The 23,417-nt window shown below is 50.1% G+C and overlaps 1 protein-coding gene across 15 annotated transcripts in view; it reads left to right on the forward strand.

Moving 5' to 3' along the window:
• The window catches only part of APBB2 (amyloid beta precursor protein binding family B member 2), a 321,139-nt gene that overhangs the window by 289,167 nt on the left and 8,555 nt on the right, over positions 1-23,417 (forward strand). For 8 of the 15 annotated variants that reach the window (XM_037064262.1, XM_037064265.1, XM_037064261.1 and 5 more), the window contains 4 exons: positions 8,807-8,812; positions 18,670-18,784; positions 21,873-21,960; positions 22,592-22,675. In XM_037064262.1, coding sequence (XP_036920157.1) covers positions 8,807-8,812; positions 18,670-18,784; positions 21,873-21,960; positions 22,592-22,675 — 293 coding nt within the window. The remainder of the gene's footprint in view (positions 1-8,806; positions 8,813-18,669; positions 18,785-21,872; positions 21,961-22,591; positions 22,676-23,417) is intronic. The other 7 variants (XM_037064269.1, XM_037064273.1, XM_037064271.1 and 4 more) reach the window with 3 other exon arrangements.

Below are 23,417 nucleotides of genomic sequence, written 5' to 3' on the forward strand. Positions count from 1 at the left end.
ATGGCCCAAGACAACTCTTCTTCCAGTGTGCCCCAGAGACGTCAAAAGGTTGGAAACCCCTGATGGAGATGAATAAATTATGACAGTTAAAATAATTATGATAGATGAGAAGCAGCTACAGAGAGCACAGCACAGCTGACAATTGGGGCCAATTTGGCCTGATTCTGTCATGTCAAAGCATGCATCTGTTTTCCTAGTTACACGCAATGCTGTGTTTAAGGAGTCTACTGTGTTGTTTTTTATTTTTCTTCCCCTGACCCCCACCCTTAAGCATGCTAAGAAGAGTCACAGCCTGCTAGTGACCTTGAAATAAAGTAACTGGGGCAGAGCTCCATGTGAATTCTGGTTCTCAGGTTGGGTGTCCCTGTCAAATCTCAGCTGAGCAGAGGTTTTGGTTCTAAAAACGATAGACATTGGAAGAGTCTGATTCCTGCATCTGGGTGGAATCGCTTCTCTGGCTCTGGAGTTTGTCAGCTATGACAAGGAGTGTTCAGGCAGCTCAGCCTGTCGCACCCTGCAGCCCACGCTCGCTTTAATGCCCTGCTGTTGCCAGCTGGAAACCCTTTTTCCTCACAGGACCTCGCATTTTCCTTTTGCACTAGGCTCCACACATTATTTAGCTGCTCCTAACCTCAGTTTTTGTCCACATTGTATGTTATGTGCCGGAATCAGATTGTCAACTAAGCAGTGTTCAGAGCTTTTTCTGTAAAAGCCCAGATTTTAAATATTTTGGGCTTTTGGAAAACTGCTCGACTCTGCGTTGCTGCACAAAAGCAGCCATGGACACAGGAGGTGAGTGGGTGTGGCTGTGTCCCAGTGACACTCTGTTTATGAAAACAGGCAGAGGGTAGATGCTTTGTGATTCTGGGGCCAGAGTTTGCAACCCCTGACTTAAAGGACCTGAGTGGAACCCACAGTGACAACTGAAATGGGGACCTTGTCCTTAGGACGTCTGAAGGCTTTGGCCAGCTTTGTGCTGTTCTGAAAGTCAGCTCCAGGTCGGGCTGTTTGGGGTTCTTCGTGGCGAACCCACACGTGGGCTTCTTCAAGATGGTGTGTTTATTTGTCAGATGGGAACAGACATGGACACTAAGAGGAAAGTAGGCAGTAAAAGGAAGGTGCTACTATGATGGGGGTGTGGTTTTGATTTTTAATATTATCGTATTTGATGGAAAAGAAAAAAGGTGCTGAAACGCGGAGACTAGCTGCATATGAAAAATAACCTTACTGAATAGGAAAGGTGTGTTCTTTCAATGTACATCGAGAAGTTAACTCCCGCTGAGGTGGCTTAGTACCCCTGGGGTGGGGATGAGGGGGGGCGGACCCTCCACGCTGCCTCACCCTGCGGCTCTTCCGACCTCTCTGCCTCCGGGTGTAAGGGCACACGCCGTGTTCTCTTTTCCTAAATGATGCACAAAGGTTTATTTCTCTTTGAGTACAGTTATTAAGAAAATTATCTGGGGAGTCAGTAAATCTTGATAGAAATCATTGTACAGGGGAAATTTATGTATTGATTTCTTTGGAAGCAGAAGGGCCGTTTTTCACTTAGACAGATGTTCTGAAGAAGGAATCTGGTTAGGGGCTCTGGAGATGGGGTGGTTGTTTCTGCCGGAGACGATCAGAGCACAGATTTTCTTTGCTTTCACATGGAGTCACAAGGGATTAATAATCTTTCAGAAGTCGCCTCCTGCCCATTCAGATGAAATATATGTTTTATTAACATTGTTTCAGAGGACATGAAAAAGGAATATGAACTAAAGTCATTTTTAAAGTGACGCCTGTAATAAATAGTAGCAGCAGAAAAAAAATCGAGCCAACTCTCTTTTGTTCACAGCATTATCCCCTTAGGTTCTTACCAAGCTGATCGGGTATATGGGGAAAGACTTTAGTTTATCCTATTTATTTATTCAGCCATTCAAAAACATGTGTTGATTACCTACCATGTGCCAGACAGTGGTGATTGAACAAGGCAGAAAGGTTCCTGCTCACATGGACTTTACTTTTGGGGGGGACTTTACTTTTGGGGGGGAGTGACAACCAATGACCAATTCAGCACCCACAGATACCCCAATTTGGGGTGCGGTGAAGAAGGAAACCTGATCCAGTACCAAACAGCTCCGTTGTGGTACAGTAGGGCTGTGAGGCAGCCCTGGGGCCAGCGCCTTTCCGGCTGGACAGCTGCGCTCTGTTCCTTGATGCTCTGTCCTGCTGAAGCAGCTGCAGTGTCTCACCTCAACCAGGAAACGCAGCCTTCAGTGGGGGGAGTGGGCTTCCCAAGCTGGAGGACAGCTGGCTTAGATAACACAGAAGTCCCTGCCCCTGGTCCCTGAGTGAACTATCCTCATGGAAATGAGGACTCCAAGTCCTCACAATTTTATTGGTCCGAAAGGCATTTCCCTGTTTGGTAGAATAGAGCTGCTTTGGTTGGATGGGCAAAGTCTCAATCCTGTTGGTTGAAATAGGATTCCAGGAACTCCTCTATAAGGCTGGCTTAGAGGGCCGAAATGCAGAGCAGGCAGGCACTTTACAGAGTATCAGTGTTATCGAACTCAGGGTATTTGTTGACTGGAGTCTTTATTTAAGAACCATATGTGGTTCTTAGTGCAGGCTTCTCCCTGAAGGGCAGTTTGCATGAGAGACTCCTGTGTAGAAATGGCTGCTGGACTGTTTTTGTTTTTGTTTAATGTTAGCCCAGTTAACCACCAGCAGCCTTTCTTAATAGGTGTCTTCTTTCTCAGGATTCACAGGGAGAAAGGACAGACAATAAATCAGGGTGGTTTCAGATGGCTGCGAGTGTTGGCAGTGACTGGGTGTTCTAGGGGCTTCTTTCGGAGGTGATGACCATAAGCAGGCACCCTCCATGGGAGACCTGAGGAAAGAAATGATCCAAGCAGCAGGAACAGAGAGCGCAAAGGCTCTCTAAGGCAGGAACTGGCCTGTGTGGAGGTAGAACAGAAGTATGTGGGTGTGGCTGGAGCCCAGCAGGCATTAGGCAGGAAGTGAAGTCAGAGGGATACATGGGGAGTTTCAGGGGGACTCATGAGCAGGGGAGCACAGGGTAAAAGGCTGCTGTGTAAAAGATGAAGCCTCAGTCTTTGCCTGAGAAGGTTATTCAGACCAAACACAGCATCTAATTTTTGTTGCCAGGTCCAGCAGTGGTAGAACCTAATATCAAGTAGAGCAGAGACCTGAGCTGCCTCTCACTATTGAAGAGTGGGGTTCGAGGAGCCCATTAGTTGGGAGGGAGGGAAGGAGGCTTAGGTGCCAGGTGCCCAAAAACACAGAGAAGAGACTGGTCAGGCAGACCTGTGTTCCACTTGTTGGATCCACCACTGTTTAGCTGTGGGGGTTTGAGCAAGTTAACTTAAATTCCCCGCACCCTAGATTCCTTGTTTATGAAGGGAGAGTGGGGGAACGTTTCCTCTGCAGTGTTGTGGTGTGACTTGGCCATATAATGCACACCAAAAACAGAGCCTGGCTGGTTGCAGATTCAGTAAATGGGAGATGCTATTGCCATTTTGTTATTAGCCGTCAGTCATCCTGGTGTTGATCTCTATTTTTGTTTGGGTATTTTTGAGTTTACAGAGTACCAGTGTTACCGAACTCAGCGTATTTGTAGACTGGAGTCTTTATTTAAGAACTATATGTGGTTGTGTGTCTTCCTTTCATTAGGTAGTTTTATTTCCTTGCAACAAGTAAAGGAGATAAGGGATTCACATCTGAAGTTTTTTCTCCCCCTGAAGAGAGGCTGAGCCATTGCTTCGCTACACTATTTGGTTAATTACATGTTGATTTCTCCTTTGCAATTGGCTACACTAATCCACCTGCAATTCTGGTTGCAGTTCACGTCAAGCTCATCCCTTTGCAGCTGTCTCTGCAAAACATTGTGCTACATGTTAGCCTTGAGCAAGAATAGCGTTTAGTAAGAACCTCCCAGACCTTGAGACCCTTGTCCTTTGGGATAATTTTATCTTGATAGAAGTTTACAAAATTTAAATGAAAGCCCAATTTCTTTCTTGGCTTTTTGCGTCATCTACACTAGTGTACCTTCTATCTGCACAGATAAGTGGGGATTAGCCATATCATGATAACTTTAAATCCTCTTGAAAATTTAGAAACTGATTTAATTAAGAATGTGCCCTGCCCACAAGAGGCCCTACGGCCTGGTGCATGGAGTTGAAGAGAAGTCATACTGAGGGCCACCATGGTTTTCACCAGGAGCCTTGTTTGTGCCTTGCTCGTGGTCTGTGTCCGCATGGCCCTCCTCACATGGGAGCCACTTTCCCAGTGACAGGGTCGTATTTCCTCCTCTGCATCGAGGTCCTTAAATATGCACACACCCCTCTACCTCCTTGGATAGCAGCCTTCTGTGCATCTAGTTTTTGTTTTCATTTTACTATCTCAACTTTCAAAAAGGAATCCAGCCCATGGTTTCTCGATTCAGGTATAATTTACATAATTTTATCCTTTTATTACATCGTAAACTTGACACCGAGAAATGGTGACATGGCATGACTTATTTCTCATGTGAGAACTCGCTGTAAGTTGTGTGTCCCTTCTTTTGCTCAGATATTCTGAGAGACAAGGTTTTTTTTTCTCTGTAATACAAAACATGAGAGGAGACACTCGTTATTTTGTGCTCTCTTCAAAGATGGAGTTTTAAAAAATACTTCCTGTTTGCTCTCAGATGTCCTTTTTTTCCTCATTAGAAAGCTGACTGGTAACTATTGTGTCCTTTCTCCAGTGGCATGAGGAAGTCCTTTGTTTAGGAGGATGTGCCTTGAATTTCAATAGCCTTACCCCACTTTAGGCCCTCAGCGTCACACTTAGTCCGCTTGAAACTGTGGCTCCCCTTACAGGTACAGGCCGCTGCGTGCTGTGGAGCAGGGAGGTGCGAAGGGGACTGGCTTTGAAAAGTAAGGGGCACACTTGGTCAGAGATGGACGGGTGTCTCTGTCACAGCTGTCGGGTCCTGGGAAGGACAGAACCTTCTCCCTGAGCTGAATTTTCTGAAACTCACCAGACGCCAGATGGTAAATTTGCATAAAATAAGAATTCAGTTCAAGTCACAGGACTTTCCCCTGCAGGGTTTGGATACTAACAGAGTCTGCGAATGAATTTCAGGGATTATTGAACCTTTGCCCCTACCCAGCTAAGATTCTGCATAAAATTGTGTCAAACATTTTCTTTCTGGAGTGTTTTCATCAGATTCCAAAAGGTTTTATGATGCAAAACAGTAATTAGGAACCTTCCTCTTAGCAGATGTCCGCCTTCTCACCGAAGCCGGCTACCACACTGTGCGCTGTCAGGCTGCAGAAGACTGTGCGGGATAATGAGTGATCTCCACAGCACTCTTAGGGAGTGAGGACCACTGTTCTTCCCAGTTTACAGATGGGGAAACTGAGGAACACCGAGGTGGAGGGCCTTGGCCAAGGACAAACAGCTAATCCATGTCGGGGACAAAAATCGATAACACTTGCTTCAGAAGCTGGTAGGGGAGGCAAAAACTATTAGGTTCAGGAGTGGGCCAGGGATATTTCGTAAGTTAAAGTTTTGTAATTTTTACTTCGTTGGCATGTGGAGAATGCTGGCCTGTGCTGGCGCTCATAAGACCCCCGGTGGTGAAAGACAAGCATCTGAAAGTAGCACGGTGCGGAGAGTTCTGCAAAATCGGGGCAAGAAGTACGTTGGCAGGTCTGCTTCCCGCGCCCAGCCTGCGAGAAGCCGGCAGTTGTGTGGTCGTGTGCTGCATAAGAAGCAGGCGCTGGGCCCGGGGTTAGGCAATGCCTCCTCTTCCACAAAGCGGGAACAGACATTGTCATTCTGATGTGCTATTCATTTTGAGGAATTTCCTATTCATTTGGATGCCCAGTTACCCAAGCCAAATACTTATGTTACTTCAGGCTTATTTTAGTGAAGACAATGCCAATTTACTCCCACATTCATTTTCCCAAGAAACCGCCACCGAGAGCATTCTGGTCCCGCAGCCTTGGGTGTGCGGCTGGTGTGGGATTAATCCCGGGCTTTCATTCTTCCCACTGGTGTCTTGTACAGCAAGGAGAGAGTAAACTTGGGCGTGACCCTAAATTTAGCCTTGTATACTCTCAGAATGGTGTGTCTCAGGCAGAAGCCCAGCCTTCAGCTGATGTTTTTCCCCAGCAAATTTATAATGTGTCAAGTTGTCGGAGCAGCTGCCATTGTGACTCTTTTAAATTTTTCAAATGACATTTCAAAAATCACTCCACAGTCCCTGTGTATGGCTGGCTTTCACTTCAACGCTTAAATCAAGCAGTGCCTATTATCCCCCAAAGAATTAACCTTGTTAAAAGTTTGCAATGTTTTTTTTTAAGTTCTGCCCTAGGGGAAAGGACCCAGCAGCTACCTGTGGATGTCATTCCTCGAGTGACCCGCCGGTGATGGGCCTGGTAAAGCATCAAAGGTTCCAGCAATGAGTGTGCACAAAACAGACAGATTGTGTTCTCAGGCCTCTGGATTTAAGGTTATTGGGCAGTGTTTTCATCATACCCCAGGCATAAGCTTTTTATTCAGATAAAAAATTGAAAACATGTGCTATGTACCAAAATCTGGTTAAAGAAATGCTTGCTGTCTTCTCCTTTGTATTAAGAGTCAAAGCACAGAACAGATATGTCTGTGGTAAGAATCCCAGCACCATGCAATTCCTTGACCATCTAATCTGAGATGAGAAACCTTAGATTCCAAGAGGTTAAGTGATAACATTTACTCAACACTAGACTAGAATCTAGAGCTTTGGAGCCTTTGCTGCTGCTGGTCTGAATTGCCCCCAAAAACTAACTTTGGGGGTGGGGCCAAGGCCCAGAGGGACACGAGCAGGAGGTGACTGGCCCTCACCCTGGGTCCGTGGGAACCAGCAAATCCAAGGAGAGGGCCACAGATCCTTCCCCAGGTGACATGTGATCTCAAATCCTGCCCAGCACGACCCAGCTGAGACATGAAATCATCAGATGAGTAAGTGAAAATAACTGGAATGATGCAGTTTTTTCACTTCATTATGTGCCAGGGACTCTTTTACACACACCCTCTCATTTCATTTAATTCTCCCAACCGCCCTGAGCCCGGTGCCCTTGCCCCTGTTTCACTGACAAGGAGGCAGATTCCAAGGGGCTCACCATCTACCGAAGTGCCAGGGGCATGGGAGGAGCCCAGGAAAAGGTCAAGGTGGGTAACGACACATGGTCAAACACACGGAGTGGCAGCGAGGGGGTCACAGCTGCCAGTAGGATCTGAACGCGAATCTTTCTACTTAGCCTAGAGGGCCTCCCTTAGGAATTTTCAACCACCTCCTCCCCTTCAAAAGTTCACAGGCCAAGGCTCCCCACGCCGTCTAAAACCCCAGGGGTTTTTTTGCTATACTCTCTGCCCCTCTCTTGAATGCTTGTGCAGAACAGCCTTCTGGATCACTTGGGGGGACAAACCACGAAATGGCTCTGCAGGACCGTGAAGCGGGACGGGGTACTCCTCACAGATACAGTCCGAGAAGGCCAAAGTTAGAGTCCTTCAGAGAAACCATCACATACCGATGTCACCGTGCAATAGCTGTGTGACTGCCATCAAGTTCCTCAGCCTCTCTGAACTTGGCTCCTTTTCTATCCATGAGAACAGTAATATTGACCTTGACAGATAACTGTTCAGGCAACTCAGCCAGAGCTCAGTAAAGGGCAGTTGTTGAGAACGTGACCATGGTAATCACATATATCACAGCGTTGGTGCCGGCGCCTAGGGACATGTGCTCCCCAGTGGTTCCCTCACAGGTTGAGGTAGATAGTTGCCTATTTGGGGGTTTTCATATGAGACCATGTATCTGAGACTTGGGTTGCTTGCTCGTTCGGTTCCCCCCACTTAGTAATACGCCGTGGTCACTGCTCTGTCAGATGTGCAGCTCCACCACCACGGTGTGAGCGTTCATAGCTGCGGAGTCCTGCCGGCTGCTCTGCGGTCCACTCGCTTTATGTATAATGCATGTGTGTGACTGACGGGGCAGGGCAGGGGGCTCTACCCTGGTACTCTTTCACGTGGGCTGTGATCGATCCAGGAGAGGGGACGGTAAGCAGTCAGGGTCAGATGGTTAAGTGGCCTCCTCAGGGTAACCCTGGTGGCTCAGGGCAGCTCTGGGGATGGAACTCAAAGTGTTTGGCCCCAAACCACAAATTGCTGTCAGCATCTCACCGCTTTCTGTTCCTCTCTTCCCGGGCTCATTTCTGTTTCTTCACCCATTACGCTTTCATTTACTAGCCCACCTCTGCCCTTGACCTTCTGCTCTGTCTTGCTCTCTCCTGTTCTGTTGTCCTCTCACGATGCATTTCAGTGAAAGTACCTTGATTGCCATATTGTAGCTCTATTACTAGAGTTTCAGGAGTGTTAGTAAAACAGGTAAGGGGGTTAGCACGTCATTGTTTCCATAGGTTTTTTATTGGGAGCAGGTGGAGCTGGAGCAGGAAGATAAGTGCCCTGCCAGTGTTTACTGCCAACAGTTGCCTGTATTTGACTGCGATATTTTAAGCTCAATTACCTCCCCCGGCTGATATGTTGCCTCTGGACTCAGCTGGCATCTCTTGGCTTCATCGTAGTAGCGTGGCTCAGAGTACATACTTCTGCGTGAGAGTTCAGCTAAAATAAGCACCAGAAGGTTATTAATTGCAGCGAAGCTGGGGAATCAAATGGGATGTCAGTGCTGAGTCGCTGCTCATGATTGTTTTCTTCACTGGATGCTGTGTGAATCCTAACGTGTTGTGTTCTGCTCTGTTCCCTCATGCCTGCCCGGATTCAGAGAGAGGTAACCGACCGATTTTCACTTCTCCCCGTCCTGGTGTCTTACGTGTCTGGCGCAGCTCACCTGCTTCCTTCATGCCACAGTCCCCTCGTCACAGCCCTCATTGTCGTTGAAAGGCAGAATTTCGTTTTGTTTAACCCTTTACCATCATCCGTCTTGTGTGTCCTACTTTTAAATCAACGTGTGGAATTGCATCCGGGTCGCTGGTCCTCTGTTGCGTTTGGCCCTGTCTGGGAAGTTGATGGGCAGCATGAGTAAGGACCTCGGTCACGCTCGCCGAAAGTCTTCCCTGCGCGCTTGGGAAGGAAGCGCGATGGAAATCTTCGGGTTATGTGCCATGTCGTGCCTTGAAAACGAGGCTTTTCAAGCTTCTTGAAGGATTAATGCTTACGTTACAGACCCTCTGGAGTCGTATGGGTTAGGTTTGGCTGCACACCAGTAGTCGGAAGAACCGGCCCAATTTCCGTCTCAGATACGAGCCATCAGTGCAGGGTCTGGCACAAATAACACCCCTTCCCACTACCTAAAAATCTTTTATTACACACCCATAAGCGTGCAGCTCTGTAACCTGACTACATTGCACTGCAGCACACCATGTGCCATGTCAGGTGAAATGTCCACATTGCTGTCCACCTCGTGCGAGACACTCGCGGGCCCTGCCCGCCGCACGCCGTGGCGTTCCTTCCGCCGACCCTGTGTGTGGAGTGCCCCTCCCCCCCACAGCAGAGGAGCAAACTGCTCTGAAGAGCTGAGGTCTTCCCACCTGGCGGCTCGGAGGCATTAAGCTTCCCTATTCCACAGCTTTATCACTTAACAAAAACTCCATTTTCCCATATTCTTTTAATGTTTCAATCCCAGTTCACGTTGTTATTTTGTGTAAGTTTCAGGTGTACAGCATAATGGTTAGACAATCACATACCTAACAAAGTGGTCCCACCTGGCACCATGCATCATTATTAGAATATTACTGACCGTATTCCCTGTGCTGTACTTTACACCCCCATGACTGTTTCGTAACTGGCGATCCGTACTTCTTATCCCTTCACCTCTCTCCACATTTTTTTTATTTTGTAAAAGGGTTTATTATCTTTAGAGAGAAGGAAAGGGGGGGAGAAAAAGGGAGAGAAACAGTTGGTTGCCTCTTGCATGCCCTGACCCGGGGGACCTGGCCCACAACCCAGGCATATGCCTCAACCACAAATCAAACCAGTGACCTTTTTGGGTTCGTGGGATGACACCCAACCCACTGAGCTATACCAGTCAGGGCTCACCATTTTTTAAAGAAAATTTAGTTATTTTAGAGAGAGGGGGAAGAGGGAGAGAAACACCTATTGGTTGCCTCTCACGCCCCCTACTGGGGGCCTGGCCCACAACTCAGGCGTGTGCCCTTTTGGTTTGCAGGCCAGCACTCAGTCCATGGAGCCATACCAACCAGGGCTCTCTCCATATTTGGTCGAAGAAGAAAGTTTTGAAATTTTTCTCCTTGAAAGAATGATCATGGTTACTGCTGGGCAAAGTAAAGGGACTCGGGCAGTCGCCTCCTTGTGCGAGAGCTGCTCTCAGGGGGCACCTGGCTGGGGCTGTGCTGTCTGCAGCTCACGGCTGCTTTGCTCCCGGAGGATGAGCTGCCGTCTGTGCTCAGTGGTGAGGAAGGGACGGGAAATGGCATGGACCGGGTGGGGAACCTTGCCAGGGCCAGTCTTCCAGAAGGATGATGAAGAGAATTTGCGAATTTGACCCCTGGAGGCAGTGGAAGGAAGGTTCTGGAGGATGAGGACCGTACTTTTGGGTGCAAGCTCCCTCATCTGAAGTGGCAAGTCCTGTGTGGGCCAATGGTGAGGATGTTTTCAGATGTTTGCTAGTTCCTACTCTCTGGTCTTCACCGGGAAGCAATTGCTGTGAATATGAACAGCAGGACTTTTAGAGAGAGCCAAGTGCTGGTCTACTCACGCCACCTGGATCACTTGTATGTGGCAGAATTTCAAATCTGCTGTTTACACAGCCTGTGGTCTCATGGAAGTGAGGAATGAATGAGTTTACCCAGGTGATGAATTCCTGGGATGCACCTTTTAGAGTTTATGAACCTTAGCATCTTCTTAAACTTGCAAGGAAGGAAAAAGAAAGTTGAGTTAACCAGGCTGGAGCCTGGGCTTTGTGCTGTTAGTAATGCTCACGTGTGGCACCACATGGGTAAAAAGAAAAACGGAGCCGCATGTGGCTGTGTGACGTTCCGGAGTGGCCATCTAGGAAGACGACATTTCTCCCCCCGCCCCTTCTTTCTCTTCCTTCCCCTACCCCCCAAACAAGATTTTCTGAGTACAACTAGAAAATCAGGGCAGTGAGGCAGAGGAGAGCAGGCCGCCTTGCAACGGGACTCCTCCTTCCAGGCCCCATGCAGGCGGAGCAGAGAGGAGAGAGCCCTTTATCACAGAGAGCGAGAAGTGGGATGTTTGGGTCGATCTCGCTGCTGCTGTTTCGTCCTTACTTACATGCAAGTGGGGCCTGCCCTCTGCAGCAGTAACAACGCTGTGGTTTAAAGCTTCTACAGAAAGGTAAGCTAGGAGGAGCGCGCCTTCAGGTACATCTCAGCGAGTCTTATCAAATTTGTATGAGTGTAAATGGTTATGAAATATCCCTCATGGATATGTATAAGGAAACAGTATTTCAAAGTAGCCTTTTTCTTTAACTTCTTTTACTGCATTATTTATAATAACAGCCACTAATCGAGTGCCTGCCATGTGCCAGCCTTCACAAGTTCCCAGCTTCAGATGTAATTGTATCTGACAAGGAACTGGTCAAATACAGCAAATTGGGATTCTGTGAAAGACAGTATGAAATTGTGGAGAGGTGGGGGGTGAGGGACACTAACAGGGGAGGTTTGGGGACAGAATGAATGGAAGGGAGTCGGATGGAACTGGGAGGGGTAGCGCCATGGCATTGACGCGGTCGGCCCACCCTGGGCCAGACTGAAACGCAGAGCTTGGTCCTGCAGCAAAGGCTGCAGGGAGGCAAGTTTCAGCTCATTATTTAGAAAAGAAATTATATTCTGGTTCACCAGAAACATTCCAGCAATAAGAAACAGGCTGATTAAGGAAGTGAGATTTCGTGCTACTGAAATGGACTAGGTACCTCCCACCTGTCTGGGCCGCTGCAGACAGGACTTTGAAATGTTAGCCTAGGTAACCAGGGAGAAGTCTGTAGGTGCCTTTTGAAATCTTAGAAGAGGACAGATACATAAGCAAATTCTGTTGACGTAAGAGAATTGTGAGAAAGAGATTTGGGGAAAGGGAGAGTAGATCTGTCTTGGCTGTTTTTTAATAAAGCCCATTTGAATAAAGAGTTGTTCGTTCATCCCGTAAAGGTGGATTAAGCCTGTACGGAGAGATCAGAATGCTGTTCAGCTGAGAACAATGAAGCCACCTTTTGTTCTTTTCCTTTGCCATTAAGAAAATTGAGGCTGTCATGTAAGATGTCTCGGCACTGACATTTTTCCCTGGCAGAACTGGAGGCAGGTCCTCTGGGGGGATAATTACTGGGTAAACAGCAGGAGGAGAGAACAAAGAGTTGGAGACTGAAGGGCTCAGTGAACGAAGGGTGAGAGGTAGTTGATTCCCCGTGCTTGCATCTGGTGTAGTTCATGGAAGAGACACACGAAACTACAGCTCTCCCCCTTCCACTTCCTATTTTGTTTTGTTTTAAGATTTTCTTTATTTATTTTTAGGCAAAGGGAAAGCGAGGAAGAAGAGAGGTAGAGAAACATCAATGTGTGGTTGCCTTCCCTGTGCCCCCCACTGGGGACCTGGCCTGGAACCCAGGCATGTGCTCCGACTGGGAATCGAACCAGTGACCTTTTAGTTCACAGGCCACCGCTCATTCCACTGACTCACACCAGCCAGGGCTTTTCTTTTCTTTTCTTTTTTTAATTCAGTGATTCCCATGACTATAAGAAATCAGTGGGGCAAAATTCCATGTGTGGGGAGCAGGGGACCAGTTCTTTGTCTGACATCGTAAATGGAATGAGCTAGATTGAAGGACAAAAATAGTTCTTGCTGCTGAGTGTCAGACAGATACATCTGGAAGAATTTATTGGAAAAGGTAGGACCTGAGGCCTGGAGGTACATGTTGCACGGTGTGTGACCCCCAGCTGCCTGGTCACTGTGGGGAGCCGTAGAAGCCCATTGGGGCCCAGCCCAGCTCTCCGAGATGGAACATTCTCCATGGCAGGGAGACCAGGGAGCTATGGCCCAGGGGCCACTGGCAACTCTGAGGAAAGGAGGGGGGTGTGGGGTGGGGCAGGAGTGCCATTGAGGCTCTGCAGGTGGAGCCCCCTAAAGTGCCCATGCCACAGGCCAGCCCACACCCTCACACAGTTTTCAGAGCCACTGCAGGCCCTACCTGGCTGTGTGACACCTGGCACCTTTGTCTCCTTAGCTCACACGCCTAGTGCTGTGCTGACGGTAGCAGTGTGGGTTTGCCTGAGACTGTCAGGAACACTCCAGCTTCACAGGGTTGTTTATCCTAAAGCAGTTTCGTGACCCCTTACACATGCGCAAAGAGTGTGTGGTCTTTCAGCATCATAACACCGATAAGGAAAAACGTCTCTCTGAAAGGCTGGTTCGGGCAGTGTATTGATTGTTGTCGAAGCTGGGCCGTGGGAGTTCATCAGCGATCCTTTCTACTCTTGTGAATATTTGAAAGGCTCCAGAGTGAGAACATTAAGGCAAAGGTCTATGTTCTCTGTTCTTTTAACTCCTATACCCTTAAGTCTCCTGAAGCTGGGCCCCAAACCCCATTCTCCAGGGGAAGGCCCCAGGAGGCCCAGGTCACCACTGCCTATCGCTGACACCAGACGGCCCGTCTCCTGCTGCTCAGCCCCTGGCTCTGGAGACGTCCCTCTCTGGTGTCTTTGGAACCCACCTGTCCTGGGCTTTCCCCTCCCCCATGCTCTTTCTCCACCCTTCCATCGGACCCTTGACCTCAGTGAGGCCTTTAAACACTGTTCGTCCCTGTGGTCCAGGCCTGGCTTTGTCTATTCTCGTTCTCCACTCTCATCTGCCCCCCAGACTTCAGTGCCTCCCAGGTCCCTGTCTCCAGACCACGAGCCTGAGCTCAGGAGCCGAGTGGCCACCAGCTTGGTGGACCTGGCCACCTGGAGCTCATCAGCTTCCTTCACCAAAGCCTTCCACCTTCCCCATCCCAGTAATGAGGGTGCTTAGGTGTCTTAGGGGGCACCCCACGAGTCTTGCTTCTCCCCAGCATCCGTACCACCAGTCCTGCCAGCTGTCCTTTCAGTACCTGTTTCCCACGTCTCCTGCCCTGCTCTCCTGATACCCACTTAGCCTGCACCGTATTCGCCCTCCCTCACCTGGACCATCACAGCAGCCCCCGTGTCTTCTTTCTTGACCAACCTCGTTCCACCAGAAGGAACTTTTTAAAGCACGTCAGCTGGGCACAGGGTGGTCCACAAAGCAACTCTGGGCTACAGCACAACCTCTCGCAGCTGTAGTGAGGCCACAGCACCGCAGGACCACCCCGGCTGTCTGGGAGTTCTTCCAAGCACTCTGCCTTTGTTCATGCTTCTTTGAAGGTTCTCTGCACCATCCGGAGCCCTCTTACCCTAGTGAGGTCCTCACGTACCTGGAGATGCAGCTCACATCTTTGGAATGTCTGTATTGTCAGGTGGGGAAGGGGGCTCCTGGGCTGGAACCTTATCTGTTTGCATCTCTGGGGCCCGCTACATAATAGTGGCTCAGAAGGTATTTGGGGAAGTGAACTGAATATTTTTAAGTAAGTCTTTAGTACTGTAACACATCTCATTAGAGTATAAAGCCACCTGGCAGCTGTATTTGTTTCCTCAGGCTACTGTAAACAGTTACCCAAACTTGGTGGCTGAAAGCCACACTCTTCCAGTCCTAGGGGTCGGGAGTCTGAAACAGGTTTTACAGGCTAAAATCGTGGTGCTGGCCGGGCTGCGTGCCTGCTGGAGGCTCCAGGGGACAATGTGTCCTTGCCTCTTCCTGCTTGTGCAGGCTGCTGCCTTTCTCGGCCCATGGCCCCTGCTCCTGTTCTGTCTCTCGTAAGCAAAGTGCCCTCCCTCTTTCCCTTGGAGTCTTATTGGGCCCATCCCGGTCATTCATGGGAACAGCCCCATCTTGGGGTCTTTAATTTAAACACATCCGCAGTCTCTTCTGCCATGTAAGTTAACATATGCACAGGTTCTCGAAGTTAGGACCTGGCCATCTTGGGAGGGTCATTATTCCTTCCTCCACAGCAGCCTTTTTGAGGAGTCAGGTGCTGAAAAGCCAGGCTTTTGAAATGCCAGTTGGGAGATGTTTGGGTGTCATTCTGAACAGGAGCGAGATTAGTCAGCCATAGACATCACTGCACGTACGGGAAGCTGTTCAGCGTGCCTCTGCTCCAGGCCTGACCAAGAAGCCGCGCTGCCTCTTACAACCCCGTGTGCTGAGCTTTCCCCTGTTTCAGAGTGACAAGGGGTATGTGTCACGGGAATTAAGTGCAGGAGACATGCAAACCTCTTTACCTCCACAGTGAGGAGAAGAGAAGACTTTTTGTTTTCCTGAGAAGCAGATGATACCCCCAGAGGGTCAGCCGTTGGACACATCCTCTCTCACGGACCGGTGGATTTCTACCTCCCTCCCGGCTCGTTAGCCTGGTACCTAGGAGGGAACAGGGGAAGGCAAGGCTGTGAGGACAGGTGCCTGAGTCCTCCAAACAAAGCCTGCGGCTACTGAGCTCTCCTTTTGGGAAGATAGCTGTTCCAGATGGCTGCCTAAGGCGTTAATCAGTTTCTCCTGAGCCAGAAGAAAATGAAGATTAATAACAATTTTTTAAAAAATGACTCCTAAGGGATTGCATATTGGAAGAACAGAGGGCACAAAGCTGACTTTGAGTGGAATGATTCATCGCCTATTGATCAGGACCTGTTCCAGCCTCCCAAATGGTAACCTTGGAATCGCGGGCCTGTAGGTCAGCCAGCAGTCACGGAGGCCGTGCTGGGTCTGGAAGCTGATGTCACAGCACATTGGAGCCCAAAAGGGCCCCTGGAAACTATGTTCTTCATGATTTTTGGCGTAGCCCCCCTTACTTAGAGAAGAGTTTAGACTCCATGCCCAAGGTCATGTTCCACAGTGGACTCAGTCACAGGACTAGAATTTGGGTGGCCTGAATAAGCATTGAGACACACACAAGGTCCTGAGGGTTGGGGAACCAGGCAGGCTGTGGCCTGGGGTGGACAGAGTAGGTGGAGTAGGGCGGGGAGGTGCCAGGAGTGGACCGGGGGCCCACTCTCTGGGGCAAGAGAAGGCTCCTTGGCTGGAGGAATGATGCTGGGAGAGTGGGTGGGACAAATTTTGGAGCTCCTGAAATCCAAAGATTTTAGAACTTTCTATGGGTGACCATAGAGCTTTGAAGAGATTTGGCCTCAGAAAAAATGGGGCTGAACATGGCATTTTGAAGGAGAGGAGTCGTGTGTGTTCTGAGACATCGTGAGTCTGACTTTAGGCTCCATCTAGGGAAGAATTAGCCAGGTGGGGGCGGGGGCACGGCGGCCAATAACGGCTTCCCTGGGTCACAGGCTCTGGAGTGATGCCTTCTTTCATCTCTTGTTTAAGTGGCACGCGGCCTTGATGGTGGCCGAGGCTAGGATGGAAAGGCCGTGGGATTGCAGCATGCACGAAGACTGCTCTCCCTGCGCGGTCGGAAGCTCAGGCCCACCCGTCAGCCCTCTGTCGCAGGACTGTTCAAGCCTCCGACCCCGGGCCAGCGTCCCGACGGGAAGCGGGCCTGTGCCGCAGGCCCGTGCTTACAGAAGAAAGGTGTCCTCAGGACTATTGAGGCCAGACCTGAACCAAGTGTTAGGGATGAGTAAGGCATAAACCGTCTTTGCGGAGCTGCAAGGAGTTGGGGGGAAGACACGCTCATAAACAGACACTGTGGTACCTACCGGTGCCCTGTAGGAGGCGCTGTGGCAGCACCGGGCAGGGCACCTGCCCAGCTTCCTCTGAGTCCTGCACAGTGATGAGGGTGGGGAGCCAGCACCGGCAAAGGCCCGGGAGGCGACAGCCTGCTCGTGCCCATGCCTGCTCATACTCATTTCAGGAGCTAATACAGACTGAACATGGGGCTGGGGTAAGGGGAGTCAGGGAGGCCTCCTGGCTCCGGCATAGAGGACACCAGTGGAGCTAGAACACGGAGGAGGAGATTGGGAGGTCCTGAGGACAGGCCAAGGTTAAAGTGCCTGCGGTGTGGCCAGGTGGAGATGCCCCCGGCCTGGAGCCTGGGCTCGGGGCGTCCGCCGAGGGGCTGCATAGGCGGACAAGGCAGAGGGGCAGGCTTCTCGGGCTAGGCCTTCGTGCTGGCCAAGTGCCTGTGCGCTTGGATCCCTGTACCTTTCCGGGGAAGCTGAGAATCTCTTGGAGAAAAGTATCAGTCATTGTCTGAAAAGACCGCCAGTTCTTTCACTAAGAGAAATAATTTAAAAAGAAACTCACCCCTGGTTATGTCAACAGTGTCCTGGCTTAGCACCAAATGCAAAGACAATAGTCGTGATCCGCCACCAGACAGGCACATCAGAGCATTTATTTTCCATGAACACTCGGCTCTTTAAACTACTGTCTTCCAGGAATAGCAGTGAGAAACTGAGTTATGTGGGTGGGTCTGCTGAAGCCAGGCAATGTGGCAGTAGTTGTCCTTCCTATCAGTCAAGTTGATGCTACAGCCCACCCCAGCCTCCAACTCTCCGTGGGGTCCAAAACCGGGGCCCGTGGCAGCATTTCCATCTGTGGCGCCCCTGTGTCCCAGCCTACCTGTGACTGCCCGTCAGCTTCCTCCAGCAGCTGTGGTCGGTCCTTCTCTGTGCACGTGTTTACATATCAGAGCCTGGTGTTTGCTTTGCTGCTCCACTGTGTTCGTTACAATGTCACTCATGCAAATCCATGTCCTTCTCAAGCCTGTTTTCTGTTTTATTATCATAATATTTGTTTCTCTGGGGAGAAGGGTTGTTGGAAATTCCAAGACGACCACAGACCAGGTTGGGGAACAGCAGACAGGCATACCTTCTTTTATTGCACTTCTTTCTTGTGCTTTGCAGGTAGTCCATTTGTTACAAATTGAAGGTTTGTGGCAACCCCTTATCCAGCAGATCTCTTGGCGTGTGTGTCCAATAGGCTCAGATGATGGTTAGCATTTTCCAGTGTTAGGTTTTAATTAGGGTGTGCCCGTTAGCTTTCTCGACACAATGCTATTGCATACTTGGTAGGTTACAGTGCAGTAGGAACATAACTTTCACAGACACTGTGAAGCCAGAAATTTCACATTACTCACGTTACTGTGGTGGTCTGGGACTGATCCCACAAGATCTCCAAGATACGCCGGAAACACCGCTGACGGCAAAAACGGCAAAGCTGCAGCTGTCCCACTTTGGGCACATCATGACACGCAAGGTTCTTTGGAAAAGACAGTGATGCTGAGGTAGCAGAAGGCAGCAGGCCAAGAGGAAGACCACGTGTAGGTGGATGGATTGGCTCCATGAAAGAAGCCATCAGCATGAGTCCGCAGGAGCAGGACATTGGGGACATCACTCAGTCACAGGGTCACCAGAAGTCAGAGCCGACTCAGTAGCGTGTAACACATGCATGCCTACAGCTGTTTACTCAGAAATGAGTTCCTGATTTCCATAAAACTGCTCCTTTGTTTGAGGTAGCTGTAGAATTTTTTTTAACCATTGCTTATGTCAGTTTACCACTGACATACTGGCTGCTAGCTCAGTTAACCTTCATCTTCAGAATATGTTGGTTTAATGTTCTTTTTTGTAATGTACTGATACATTTTTGTTTGCACAGAGATTTTGCTTATGTAGCAAGAGACAAAGATACAAGAATTTTGAAATGTCATGTATTTCGATGTGACACACCAGCAAAAGCCATCGCCACAAGTCTCCACGAAATCTGTTCTAAGGTAAGGTGGGTCAGGGCACAGTGGCTCCTCCCTCTCTCATTTTCTCTCTGCTGAGCAGGGAAGGGATGTGCGAGGGTGGGGCTGTGTGCCGTTGGCCTGCATTTGAGCTCCCGAGAGGCAGGCGGCCCATTTGTTCAGCTGGAGGCATGTCAGGCATTGCCGCAAATGGCGCTCCATCTACAAAATGAGTAGAGCTTTAGTCCCACCCAGGCTGGGGGTGTAACAGGTGGACAGAACAGTGGCAGATGCAGAGACGGAGAGGTGTAAATCGATCCCACACCAGAGTCACTTGATCTGACAGGGAACACAGAAGAGAGGGTGGTAAGAAGCCACTTGGGGTCTCCCTGGAAATGCAGGCAGCTGGGGGCTCCCATGAACACACACCGACTCCTTGAGGACACCAAACAGCTCATCGAAACTGACCAGCTGTGAGGCGGGGCTGTGGTCACTATCTCACACTGGTGAGGGGCCCACTTCCTTAACCAGAGTCACGGAGCCTCAGAATGAGAACAGACGGTCGAGCGTCGCCAGTGCAACCTCCCTCCCTCCCTCCCGTCAGCACAGCATCCTAAACAAGCACCTTCACCCCTGCCCCACATTTCCATGGACTTGACCTCCCTCAACAGGCTCTTATACTTTCAGGAGCCTGTTCTGCTACTGAGGGGATTTGTTACAGAGTTCTTTCTTGTGCTGACCCGAAATCTTCCTCTCTGGGACCTCTGTGTGTTTACTTGATGATCCATGATCTATAGCAACAAAGAAAGATTCCCCCAGTTTGTCTCTCTGGGGGGCGGCCCTTTGTTATGTGAAGTATTTGAAGCTGTGCATTGTGCCTGGTGCCTTTAGAGGTGCCAGACAGACAAGAGTCTCGTTGAGCCATTCTGCTCCTGACGTCCTTCCTTCTCCAGAACCCCTTCCCCTCCCTCCTCAGCCACTTTCAGGTTACGCGGCTACCAGGCTCTGGACCATCCTCTGAGCATACGCCGGTGGGCTCCCCCAAATGAATGTTCCCAGAGTGAGCTGGAGGAGAACATACTGTGGGCTACTCTGTCCTTTGACCTCCAAGGATACTGTACTGGGGTGGTTCATGCCCTTAGCAACCACATCACCCTCTGGCTTGCATTCAAATAGTTGGCCAAACCCCCAGGACACTGTCACCAACTTCCTTCAGCCAGGACTTTGCCACCACCTCTGTCAGACACCACCTTTCTGGTTTTGTGCTGGAATCATGGCCTGGCCTCACCCTCACAATTCCTCCTGAGCTAACAGAGCCCAGGCCTCGGAAGCAGTGAGGCCTGTGCCAGGCAGTTCCTGCAGGAGGGGAGGGGTTGGCCCGGGAGCTGTCCCCAGCCCCAGAAGAAATAGTCTCCCAGCCTGCTGCTCTGACCCACAGGACAGGGACTTGCAGGGTGAGTGCTGGTATAGAGGTCCCCACGTTCATCCCAGCCGGTAGTCACACACTCTCCTTGACGGGATGCAGCAAGGCCACACCCCCACAGCACACACTCCCCACGCGTTGTTTTCTTCATTCATTCACGCAGCCCACAGAGCTGAGTGCTGTTTATGCGCCAGGCACTGCTCTGAGGACACAGCAGAGACACAAAAAGGGCAGCGGGGAGGGGTGCGGATCTCGTCCTCGTAGAGTTTGTGTTCTAGTGTAAGCCCCCAGAGCAGAGCCTGGCACAGAGAAGGTGCTCGGTAAGCACTCCGGTTTACCACCGCTGGCAGCCTCGGGCCTGCTGTCCCGGGCACAGAGAGGGAGATGGGCGCGGCGGAGCTTGGGAGGCAGTGTGTTTTGTTCCACCTGCCGTGGGAAGCGTGGGCTGGGAATGGGGATGTGAGTGGCTTTGAGGATCATTGAAGGGCAGGCTTCTTTCATGCCCTAAGCCCACAGCACTGTACACAGGAGTGAAGTGATGACCCTCCTAATGGTAAGAGACGGTTTGAAAAACAGCTGACAGATTTAGACAGTTCGAGAGAAGCAACAATGATAGCAGCTAATATTTCTGAGTGTTTACATTTAATCCTCAGACCTGACATAACATTACTATTAGGGACAGAAGTGTCCTCCCCACGTATAGAGGAGGAAATGAGACATGCGGTCCATGGCCTTGCTCAAGGTCACGGAGCCAGTAAATGGCAGAGGCGGGATTTAGTCTCATGGGCAGTCAGTAGTCTCTCCCCGTGTCCATGGGGTTACTCTGTGGTTTCAGTCACCCATGGTCATCCTCGATCTTGAAGGATTAAATGGAAAATTCTGTGGGTAAACAGTTCATACGTTTTAAATTGCACATCATTCTGAGCAGCGTCACGCAGTGTCCTGCCACCCTGCCCTGTCCCCTGGGACCTTGTCCGGCATCTCCTCGCTGTATACGCTGCCCACCCCTTAGTCGCTTAGTAGGTTATCCTCTTACCAGATCAGCTATCTTGGTATCACTGTGCTTGCGTTCAAGGGGCTCTTAGTTTACTTAATAATGGCCCCAAAGCCATTCACATACTTATAGTATATTATTATAGTTGTTCTGTTTTATTGTTAATCTCTGACTGTTTCTAATTTCTAAATTAAACTTCATCATAGGTATGTACATTTAGGATGAAACAGTATATTCAGGGTTTGGTACTATACATGGCCTCAGACATCCACTGGGGGTCTTGGTATGGGTCCCCTGTGGATACTGGGGGACCAATGTTCTTTGTCCCCAGAGCCCTGGAAACAGTACCTAAAAGCTATTACCCAGAAGCAGTGGGGGACATTCACTCCTTCGTTGTATTGACCGAAGTGGGCCAGTGGGCCCACACCTGACTGGGCATATATGGGTTGTCTTAGTACAGATGGGAGTCTGGCAAATGGAAGGATAATTTCAACTGATGAGAAGACTGTTGTGTGAGGGATGGTTATGAACCTCTTATCCCTAGAGAAAATGAGCACAGTTCTCAGAATACTCAGCTCAGTGATGGGGGCTGGGGGCCAGTCAGGCTAAAGCTGGTGTAACGGGGAAGTAAAATCAGCTCAGGCACTCTGCTGGCTCAGGCGGTTGGAGGCAGGGGTCTGTGACCACACCCCCCAGCTGTGGTTTCCCTTCTTCAGATTATGGCCGAACGGAAGAATGCCAAAGCCCTGGCCTGCAGCTCCTTACAGGAAAGGACCAACGTGAACCTTGACGTTCCCTTACAAGGTAGGTCGCTGCACCCACTTTCTTGTCTTCACGGCAGCACGCTCCATCCTAGTCAAGAACCAGAGCATCTGACACAGTTCCCTGGAGCTTCGAGTCTCCTCGGACACCACACTCCACTCCGAGACACGTGCCGAGTGTGCACACCTGCCCTGCTGTGGCACGGAGCTGTTCTGTGTCAATAGAATTAGGCATAAAGGGCCAGGATGTGGTTCATCATTGGACAAGATTAAAGAATACTGGGCATAGTGCTTTTCTAGCTTGTCTACAGCCTGGGGTGAGGGACAGCTAGTTAAATAGGCGAGCTGATATTTAGGGTGGGGGGCTCTGTTTACTTATTTTCCCTGACTGCACCCTTTGTGATTAAATAATTTCTGGGCATAAACCACACCTGACACAAAGGACGTGAAAGCTGTTACTTAGTGCAGAGCAAAGACACGATAACAGCTGTAATCCCAGGTCCTGCTTTCAAATGTGTTGCTGCCTAGAAATGACAGTTGAATGGGCCTTGGACTGACAGAGAACGGGGCCCTCATTTACCTGTAGACACGGGACCTGTGGCACAGGGTTGTGGCTGCTTTTCAGACGCGCGGTGCAGCCCCAGAGAAGGACGTGTTGCTTTTGTTCCCTGTAGTAGATTTCCCAACACCAAAGACCGAGCTGGTGCAGAAGTTCCACGTGCAGTACCTGGGCATGTTACCCGTGGACAGACCAGTCGGTATGTGAACCCTTTGTGTCTTTCTCCTTTGCAGGTGGTTGGGGACACCTGGGACACACCTCCGGGAAGGGTGGCTCTAGTGTCTTACCCCTTTCTGTTCACACCGTCACCAGCCAGAGCACACAGGCAGCCCCAATCAAAAGAGCAATGAGGACAGACTAAGTTGCTGTCCTTTAATCCCCAGAATATAGGGACTTGAATAAAGCAGGCATGTCTTTCTTGTTTACCCAGAATTCCAGAGAAGTATGATCCCCGGGCCTTGCTGTTCTCAGGTGGGGTGCCTGCTTCAGTTCTCGTCAGCTGGTGGCCAGGGAGGCAGGGCTGAGGCAGCCCGCATACTTTCCTTCCAAGTTGTGTGGCCCAGAAGCAGCCACACAGCACTCAGCTCACATCCCAGGGGCTGACCTTGCTGAGCTGGGCCTTAGCAGGCTGCAGGGAGGCTGGACGACACGGCCTCTACCTGCACGGAAGAGGCTGTGTAGCAGTCAGAACGCTCACGTGTTTTGGGAGAGGGGCGCTGTGCAGTGATGCAGCTGCCTTGGGAGACAGCCGAGCAGTTCCTCACATGATTAGGCATAGAGTTACCATTTGACCCGGAAGTTCTGCCCCCGGGCATGTACCCCAGTGCAGTGAAAACATCCACCCACTCAGAAATGTGTATAGGAATGGTCACAGTGGCATTATTGTAATAATCAAAAAGTAGATAGAAACCAGATGTCCACCAACTGGCAAATGGACGAGG

The sequence above is a fragment of the Sturnira hondurensis genome, unplaced genomic scaffold, assembly GCF_014824575.4.
Source record: "Sturnira hondurensis isolate 20B ecotype Veracruz unplaced genomic scaffold, ASM1482457v3 Scaffold0015056, whole genome shotgun sequence".
Taxonomy (NCBI): domain Eukaryota; kingdom Metazoa; phylum Chordata; class Mammalia; order Chiroptera; family Phyllostomidae; genus Sturnira; species Sturnira hondurensis.